Source organism: Amia ocellicauda, chromosome 12, assembly GCF_036373705.1.
Source record: "Amia ocellicauda isolate fAmiCal2 chromosome 12, fAmiCal2.hap1, whole genome shotgun sequence".
Classification (NCBI taxonomy): Eukaryota; Metazoa; Chordata; class Actinopteri; order Amiiformes; family Amiidae; genus Amia; species Amia ocellicauda.
The window spans coordinates 37,179,510-37,189,686 of NC_089861.1; the positions used below are offsets into that span (position 1 = coordinate 37,179,510).

General features: G+C 36.8%; 1 protein-coding gene across 3 annotated transcripts in view; it reads left to right on the forward strand.

The window, feature by feature from the left end:
* phldb3 (pleckstrin homology-like domain, family B, member 3) overlaps positions 1–7,157 on the forward strand; it is an 88,537-nt gene extending 81,380 nt beyond the window's left edge. For all 3 annotated transcript variants that reach the window (XM_066719480.1, XM_066719481.1, XM_066719482.1), the window contains exons 13-15: positions 160–379; positions 1,066–1,151; positions 5,354–7,157. In XM_066719480.1, coding sequence (XP_066575577.1) covers positions 160–379; positions 1,066–1,151; positions 5,354–5,488 — 441 coding nt within the window. In that variant the 3' untranslated portion in view covers positions 5,489–7,157. The remainder of the gene's footprint in view (positions 1–159; positions 380–1,065; positions 1,152–5,353) is intronic.
* The last annotated feature ends 3,020 nt before the right edge of the window (positions 7,158–10,177 follow it).

Consider the following 10,177-nt stretch of genomic DNA (forward strand, 5'->3'; position numbering starts at 1 on the left):
TTGCTGTTACTCATTTTAATACAGCACTCGTTAAAGTCATTGTAATCATAATAAAAAAACAGTGATTAAGGTTATTGGGTTTTGATGTAGTTGACCATGTGGTAGGGAGTGGGAGGAGGGAGAGATGTTTCACAATGCCAATCCCATCTCCTCTCGCAGGCTAGCCCCCCGCCATTCCGCTCCCTAATTAGCTGTGAGACATTTGATCTCCGAGCTCATTTGGAGGCCATGGGCCACAATGTGGAGACATGCCACCCAGTCAGCATCACTGACAGGAAGTGCAAGGGCTTCCTCACTAAGATGGGTGGAAAGATCAAGACCTGGAAGAAACGCTGGTTCGTGTTTGACGGCGAAAAGAAAAGGCTGGCCTACTTCGCAGGTATGGAAATGTTAATGGCTTAAAGTTTATTTTATATAAATGTTTTGATCATGCAATGTCCCTTTTGTTTTTAGCTTAACTAAACTTTTCTATTTACCTTAATTTCTAGATTGAGCTGCCAATTCTATTTTACCACCTTTTGCCATTTGAAATAAGAATTAAACCAATTATATTGTTGTAACACCATGAACAAACACTAAACACATCATAATCCGAAGTCCAAAAGGAAAAGTTAAATACCTGTGTGCAGCACACTGTCATCTGTGGTCTGTTCCCTGGCATAGGCAGCAGAAGTCCTTTTTCACAGGCTCACTCTCCTCCTCTCGCCACTATGCCCCTACTCTTTATAGGAGGTAGACATTTCCTGCTTTTATGCTATCACCTGACCAATGAGTTTTCCTATACAGAAATAGTATCAAGATAGTTCTGGTTAGAGTATTTTGATTACATTGTGAATTTCAACATTAAAAGGGTTAGAATCATATGTCTGCTTTAACAATATGGCTTGAGAGTTAGTTCTAGACTGTTCCACAACACGGAATGAAGAAATGTTTACTAATTTCTGTTCTAAATCCTTTAAAACTCTAGATCCTTTTATCACTGTTGATAAATAATAAAATATTAAGTTTATCAAGTTAAATAATTGGGTGTCTTGTGTTCTCTAATGGCTATTTTCTGCATTTCAGATAAAGAAGAAATGAAACTGAAAGGTGTGATTTATTTTCAGGCCATAGAAGAGGTGTATTATGATCATTTGCGATGTGCCTCCAAGGTGTGTAAAAAGTCTTGAACATATTTTCCTCTTAATGTTTTACATTTATTAACATATTATAGAGCCTGTGTACATTTTATTTTGGTTCTGTATGTTTGTGATTGTGTTAAGAATCTCAAATAATATCCCTAGGTATGTCACTACTGGAATGTTAAAAATCATGGAAGATCAATATGTAAGAATAGATGAGCCAAATCCAGGTTAATTAGGTTAAATTTATTAGGTTAACCTGGGCTAAATATGGAGCTTATTAGTAAGTGTGCGAGTTATCTGTTCTTACATCCATGATTTAAAAAATTTCAGTAATTCCTCTTGAATATTGATACAACATTTATTGTTTTACTTCTTCCTTAAAGGTAAAATGTTATTGTAATTTTGAATTACATAAAGTAACATTTTAATACTAGCATCGTATGTGAATAACTCATCCATGTCCTTTCTTATGTGTTACTAAATATTTGAAATTATATGGTGTTTCATCTGGAAATATTTTCTTCAACCACTGGACTCACAGTTTATACGGTAGGCTATATTGAATATATAGCCGACAATCTGGGCTTTGTAATAAAATTTGTCATTGTGAAAGAATTATAATCTTGAGTCCTGAAACATGTGAATTTCTACAAATCATAAATTATCATTATTTAATTAGCAGGTTTCACAAAATATACACAATTAAAGAATTCATGTGATACAGCTCTCATCTGCCTGTTTCTTTGGAATTCAATCTTGATCAGGTTGCAAACCCAGGTCTTTGGATCAATGCCTTGATCAGTCACCTGTGTGATCATGTATGCTAAGTCTTTTGTATTAGGTTGTAGGGCTGGCGACAGGCTGGCTGGTGTTAGCATTTATTGTTAGCGCTACAATTCAGTATCTATATAGGACTGAGAAGATTGGACGAAGAGTACTGAATATGGAAGAAGCACTTGCACTATTCCTCAAAGTGGCAGAAGGATATTCTGATGGTGGTGTAAGTGATGGAGACAGGGCTGTGGAAACTCCAAAAGCAGCTCCAACAGTGAAAGTGAGGACACCGAGCCAAGGTGAAGCACAAGAAGAGCTGACCAGGGGGAGAGGGAGAAGGAGAGGGAGAGGTTATGGTCCTGGTCGTGGCAGATCCAAATCCATAACTGGAGAACTGTGGTCCTTGCATTTGCTGTATCAGCACCACCAGTACCAAGGACAACTACACCTGCTGCATCAGCTTCTCAGGCAAAGATGGGACAGTCTGGAAAAATATTAATTCAAGTGATGCTGCTTTGAGAAGGCAGACAGCTGAAGATGTTTTGTCTGAAGTGTCAGGCCCAACACCACATGCAAAATGAAACCGACATCTCACGTGGTGCATTTCTGTTGTTGATCTCCATGCAACTGCTGCTTCACATTCAGCGCTGTACCATTGCAGAGACGCAGTGGGTACTGAATGTTGATCAATGGGAACTAGCCAGATAGCACAGCAGCATTGGGCCAACGTCTGCACGATGGATCATGAGTGGTCGGACCAACGTTTGAAGACGACGTCGGGCCGTCGTCTTTTTGCTCATCGTGCCCACATTGGCCCGATGTTCAAAACGACGTTTGGTCCATTCGTGTTTTGACCTGCAAATGTTAATCCCCAAAAGTATCCTTTGCTCTTATTCTGTATCCAGTGTTGCTTGTTCCTCCACTGTCCTCGTCCTGTAACCCTAAGTTTTTTCAGAACCCGTTCTTGATCTTGTAGAAATATATTTCAGAAGAGCAGAACTACAGTCACACTTTGTCAATGCTTCATTTTCTCTCTCCATGGTGAGGTACAAATGTGGCATATTTCTAAAATGTGTATTATCCAACACACTCAGTTATTTAAAAAGCTGATGTCTTATACATGCTGAACAAAAAGCTTAATTAAATCATTAATTTAATATTAAATATGTAAATGAGCAGTAGCCACTTGGAGAATTACAGATCCCCAGATAAAAACACAACAGGAAGAAAGACATGTAACTTAAGATCGTATATTCAAATCACTCAGCAGAGGCATTATTAAAGAATAACAAGCACCAATTTTATTCACAAATAGTAGATTAAACATTTAAAAGAATAAACAACAAACGTCTGATCTTGCTTCTCAGTGTTCAAGTTCCTGAATCCTCTGGGCATGTCTGGCTCAATTCTAGATAAACAGATAAACGAACAACTAAACTAAAAGGCATTACATAAGCTGTATTAATTCTTATAACTGAAATCTTAATTGTCAGTATTGACCTTTAAGTTACATTCGTGGATAAATCAGTGTCCTCTTACAAATACATACAAACAACTAGTTTCTGTGCCATCTTTGCACACAAGGCCTGTACTTAATGAAACCGAAAAATAAAATGAGAAGAAAATGTGAACACTTCTGACAAATTAGTTACATATACATTCGCTACATAATGAATTACCCAATTGGCTATATATTGTAATTTACATTCACTTTAAACCATTCTGCTATACAGAAAATTAAAAGCCCATCACTGATATTTTAAAAATGTTATTTTGAAAACAACCACAGTTAATGTGTCATACATACAACCCGGTACTTCAGACAATTAAATATTCTACTTTTCAGTACATTTAAACAACAGTAAATTTAAACATTTTAATAATAGTCGTGAAAGTGAACTTACCTTCCAGCGCATTCTTCAGTCTGAAGGAAATCTGAGGAGACGCCTTTTCTCAGTATGGTCTCGAGGAAGAGCGCTCGAGCGTTTTCAAGTAATTAAGCTGGGAACATTTTTGACAGTATCATGCAATTATAATGATTATTCATACTGATGATATTTTAAAGTTATATAGATCAATGTATTAAAACAAGTTGCACTGATATCGTATCTGTCAGCATTTAGTCGGACATGATCCATCTTGCCATCTCCACTGTAACTGCAGTCCGACCATGCCAACCATATGTCGATGTCAGTCATCCTCCACCTCCCCGAACTACTGCTGTACGACCATGCCAACCATATGTCGACGTTGGCCCAACGTCCTGTGCTATCTGGGTCTCTTTGGAGGAATTACAAGCTTTCATAACAATCCATGTCCATGGTGTATATGTGGGCAAAAGTATGTATGTGGAGAGCTACTGGTCAAAAGACCTGTCTTCCCTTTTTCAAGGAATCGCTTTTGGAAAATCCTGAGATACCTACATTTTTGATTTGAGAAAAACCAGAGCAGCCTGTCTTATTACAAAAAAAATTCCTATGGCAAATTTGTGCTGTGTTTATTAAATGTGTGTGGGTGTGAGCATTAACCCACAGAGCACTAAGCTCACAGCGACCGCTCTACGCATCAGGGCTACAGCGCTCTCACACAAATTCTCAACACGGTGTCTGCATTGCCACAGATACCACCTGATGTATCCCAGTAGTTATATTCCCTATGAAACGAATATATATATAATAACCATCACCTTTAAATATTTGAATTTAATATAAACATATTAAATTCATAAGGTGACAGACCAACAAAGAATACAATTGAAATTTGAAACTTTGATTGCTCTTGGCAACAGTACAGTAAATTGCATTATTCATTACATCCACGACCTTGCTCAGGCTAACTTTTATATCCAAAGTAAGAAGCCGGAGAAGGCTCCCATTTGTTTTTAGTTTTGTATTTAGAAGGATGGAGTCTTACTAAGTGGTCCTGTACATTTGTTGTGTTTGCAGAAGAGCTCAGCAAATTCTCGTACAAGACGTAGTTTACTTTTGAATATGGTTGCTTGGTAAAACAATTACAAAAAACTGTTGCAGTTCAATTGCTCTCACATATACTGTCTATTCAATTACCGGTAAAAGGAAATTATGTTCTGAAAAATGCATCGGGATGTTCCTTTTAAAATTTTATTATTTTAAAGCAGTACTATAATTGCATAGGGTACCATAAAAGTTAGTAGACTAAACTAATTCCCAGATTTTTGCCTGTCTCCAAATCAAGCTGTATTTAAAATTGAATTTATTTTGCCCATCATTGGTTTTGAAACGATTCGACACATCTATCCATTGATTCATCGTCCCAGCCCTACTAATGTTAATAATTATTTTGTGTCTGTGCAGATGTTATAGCATGGTATAAACACGCAAAGATGTATCATAGGCTGTTTTTCTAGTTTTGTACAGATCTTAAAATTGACCCTTTTATGTTAATGAAATTTCTCTCTCTCTCCCCTCCCCACCCAGAGTCCTCACCCAAAACTTACCTTCTGTGTGAAGACCTATGATAGGCTATTTTTCATGGTAGCCCCCACTGCTGAAGCCATGAGGATTTGGATGGATGTTATTGTCACAGCCACAGATGAACACGGCAGATACTAACCCATCTGGACCACAGGGGACTCGTTCAGGAACTCAATCTGAGAGTAATCACTGCTTGAGAGTACCTCTGCAGCTATAAGGTACCACTTTGGGGCACCATGCCTCAACACTTTGTTAAAAGGAGATTGTCAGCTGTCAAGAAACACCACAACCAAAGAACAAATATGTGGCTTTCAGAAGAGGATGGAAGTTCTTTCAGGGGTGATTTGTGACTATCCAGATTTAACCTCTACTGGATCCTTTTTGAGTACACAGTCTTTTAGCAAGGATAATGTCCTTCTGGCAGTTAACCTTCAAGGCTCTTCCATATAATTTCTGATCTTCACCTTTTGCTGTTTTGTGGGTTAACCTGCAATTCTGTTGCTATAATATTTTTTTAGCTATATGGATGACAGGTACAACCTGAGTTCCAAATTGTGTAAATTCGGCGAAAACGAAAAAACATTCTAGGTCATTAGGAGTACAACCAAGAAAGAAGACCCAAGAAGGGGTATTGTGCTACCACTCAGTCTTTTCTGAATTGATCTCTGTTTATGTTTTGAGGTGCCTTTTTTTATAACTTTATTTTTTGTTATGCCATTTTCTGGTCAAAGACAACCCTAACTGTTTTACAAAAAATCATGGACAGGAAATTTCACTTCTGTCACATGCAAAGAGCAGAGAGAGAACATTCTGGGCAGGACTCATTTGGCTCTCACTCATAACTTTGAAGAGCTCACAGGCACCCAGCACCAAACTGCAGGAGTTACTGTTGAGAGACGAGACAAGTGAACTGCTATGTGGGTTATGCCAGTCACAGACTGGAACCAACGCTCTGAAATATGGGGCATTACCCGCACACCAAGCTCAGAATTGTACAAGTTATGCAATACAGGGCAGGTCATTTAAACACATTTTAAATTCCTCTGGTTATTTTTTTCCTTTTCTTGTTTTGCAATTTTGTTGCACCAGATTCACATCCAATATATTGTCTGTTCTCTACTGTTTTGAAATGCTTGAAAGTATAGACTTAAGTTTGACAGGCTTTCAAGAAAAGGTTTTGAAAGGTTTTTATGTAAGGATGAATGTTGTATTAACATGAATTAATGTAGTAATATAAACTTCCCTACATACACACAATTAAAAATGAATGTTCAGTTTCAATGTATAGGCAATTTACATGTCCAAATAAAACACAAATTGTCAACCCCACCCACACACTTTTTTATTTAGGTCAAAATATTTATTGAGGGTAAAAACTAATTGTGAAATCTAAAAAGCATTGCTTAAAAATGTACCTTGGTTGTGTAGAATTTTATCTGAAAACACAATGTCTACTATATTATTTTTTTTGTGTACAACTTGATACTGTGTACTATTTTAAATTTATATTTACAAATTCTAGTCTATAATAGCCGATAGTAAACATATTGAATACCAGTAAAACTAAATTATATATACCAGAAAAAAATTTTTATTCAGTTGCCATTTTCTTTCATTTGGCACAAACAGCTAGTATTATGGCTAGAAAGTGAGGAACACAAGCTGGTCTTGTCAAAATTCTTATTTTTCTGTGGCAGTTCTATAACTGATATCATAGAATGGGGATTTAATGGTTACTATGTACAGAACACAGTGTGGAAAGTATTGTAAGAATATATATTTGAATAAAAATTTCACTTTGAATTCACTTTGTGTTGTCTTTCAGAGTATACTATCTTTCATTTTAAACCAAGGAGATTACAAAGGGGACTAGTAATACAAATATTGAAAGGTATTGCCAAAGTTGAGTCTCTTCACATGTGAAAAAGCACCTGAAGTCAGAATTGAAAATGAAAATCTGTGTTTAGGACTGAGAATTATCTTTAACCCTCCAATGATGTTTCAGGTTTGTTTGACCCGATACTACTATCCATTTTGCTTAAATGCTACTTCACTTGTCATTTTCTTTATAATATTCCATTAATTCCGTGATGGAAGTGTCTCGAGTATTGTTCTTGCGCATGTAAACCACCCCTTCATGGATTTTCCTTAAATGCTGAAAATCTTGTTCAATCTGTACAGCTGTGGCTTGTGCCTTGTGTCTAGTTGATTTAATACTAGGGCTGCAACAACTAATTGATAAAATCGATTATTAAAAATCATTGGCAACGAATTTCCATGTCGATTTAGTTAGGTCTACCTGGGGTGCAGCTATAAAAAAAAAAAAAAAAAAAAAAAAAAAACTTGAGAAATGGTGGAGGCTGCAGGTACACCTGTGGAAAGTCATGAACACACTTCAAAGAAGACTGTTTGCTACAACGTGTAAAAAAAAAAAAAATTAAAGATTTCTTTAAACTATCAAGTGTAGTGCTTCTCAAAGCCTCTGGAAGTGCATTGCACAGCTGTGGAGCATTGCTACAGAAGGCTGTTGAATTAAAAACAAAAAACATTGTCGTATACAACATACACATTTAAAACGTTTGAGTTTCGTTTTGAGTTTGCAACAGGGCTGCTGGATAAATAAGGAGCTTTTACATCATTTTTACACAGATGTCTATATTTATTTGCTCTAGTTATTCATAGTTAGACACGCAAATGATAAGCTTTTCCACCAATCCATGTCTTCCTCTCGTTTAATTGGGTAATTACATTTTTAACGCATGTAAAATCTGATCGAATTGAACTGGTTTCACAGTAGTACGACAGAGTCAATGTGCAAGGTGGGAAAGGGAATATGCACACTATTTTTTTTCTCTTTACATGCATGTACAAATCAGATGCATGGGATCCAGTGTGCCTGGAAATGTAAATATTGTGCTACTATCCATACTCCTATTGTCTCTCTCATTTCAGTAAAAAAACTAAAAAAAATCTAGCTCCATACTCCAGTATTGGACTGCCATTTAAGCTGTTTGATTTAGAAAAGCCTGTAAACACTGAATTTTATGTTTTTCTTTATTTTTCATTATTTATCAAAACAGTTTACCACCTTTCAAACTGAAAAGCAAAACCACTTTGTCTTTTGAGAACAATGTAAAAACTCCTGTTACTATATGCACTTTATAAAACCCTTATTTTTTTCACATGTTTTCTATTGGTTTTATAACTGTCGTCTCAAGTTGTTTTAAAGAGAGCATTGTGCAAGATGAGGAACAACTCAAACCTTTCATTTTTTAATACAACACTTAATGCTGGAATGTATGTGTTTTTGTAGTAAATGAAGTCGTAAATGACAGATGAATAGATTATCAAAATAGTCATTTGTTGCAGCCCTAAATTAATACTTTGTTTTACTGATCTTAGCCAAGTGGTTTTTCATGTCAGTGATAGAGCTAGTAAGCCATAAATGTAAGTGTTTTATGAAGTTAAGATTATACAACAGACCCATGACAATATAGAGAGCATAATGATAACAGGAAAAAAAAAAAAAAAACTTTCTGCTTTGCCATTAACCTGAAATACACAATTGCTAACCATGAAACGTCCATCAGCAACTTACTTTACCTTAAAACCCACAATAAACAGACCAGTTATCTTTATAATGTGCTCATTTAAGGATATATACAATTACCTCAGTAGCATTTACATGTGAAATTAGTTTACATGTGGAAATAGCTGTGTTTCTCCTGTGTTTTCATAATTTTTAAGAAATTTACTGAAGTATTTGTAATTGACAGTTGTTCTCTGCGGCAGTTTTTTTTTTTGGCAGCAAGTGAAGTTATGTCTACCCTGGACAACAAATCGGTGCAGATGTAAATCATATGGAAGAAATAAAGTAAGTAAAAATGGGATCAAATACATTTGGAAGAAAGGGCACACAATTGAAAGGAAATCTACGCAAATTTTACACAAAATAATACACATTTCCATCTTATTCTTTCATTACAAGGACATTAAGGTGCTACATGGAAAATTCTGATTCGGATAGTAGCAGTTCTGATGCTCACGTGCCCATTGTAGGCGCTTTCGGCAGTAGACGGGTCAGCATGGGCACCCTGACTGGTCTGCGGCTATGCAGCCCCATACTCAACAAACTGCGATGCACTGTGTGTTCTGACACCTTTCTATCAAAACCAGCATTAACTTTTTGAGCAAATTGAGCTACAGTAGCTCATCTGTTGGATCGGACCACACGGGTCAGCCTTCGCTCCCCCCGTGCATCAATGAGCCTTGGCCGCCCATGACCCTGTCGCCGGTTCATCGCTTTTCCTTCCTTGGATCACTTTTGATAGGTACTGACCACTGCAGACCGTGAACACCCCACAAGAGCTGCAGTTTTGGAGATGCTCTGACTCAGTCGTCTAGCCATCACCATTTGGCCCTTGTCAAAGTCGCTCAGATCCTTACACTAGCCCATTTTTCCTGCTTCCAACACATCAACTTTGAGGACAAAATGTTCACTTGCTGCCTAATATATCCCACCCACTGACAGGTGCCAAGATAATGAGATTATCAGTTATTCAATTCACCTGTCAGTGGTCATAATGTTATGGCTGATCGGTGTGTGTATATATATATATATATATATAAAAATTTAGCACTCTGCTAGTATACTGATGTCCATTCTTATCTATCCAAGCAAAGGCATCAGCATTTGAACTCTGTCTTTTAAAGCAACACCAGACGAGCCATGTCTCAAAGAAAATGCCATCAGCAGGGCCAGAAGTTGTCCCTTCAACAAGTCTGATCCATTATACACAGGGCTGTTGGCTTCAAAACTAGTTTCAT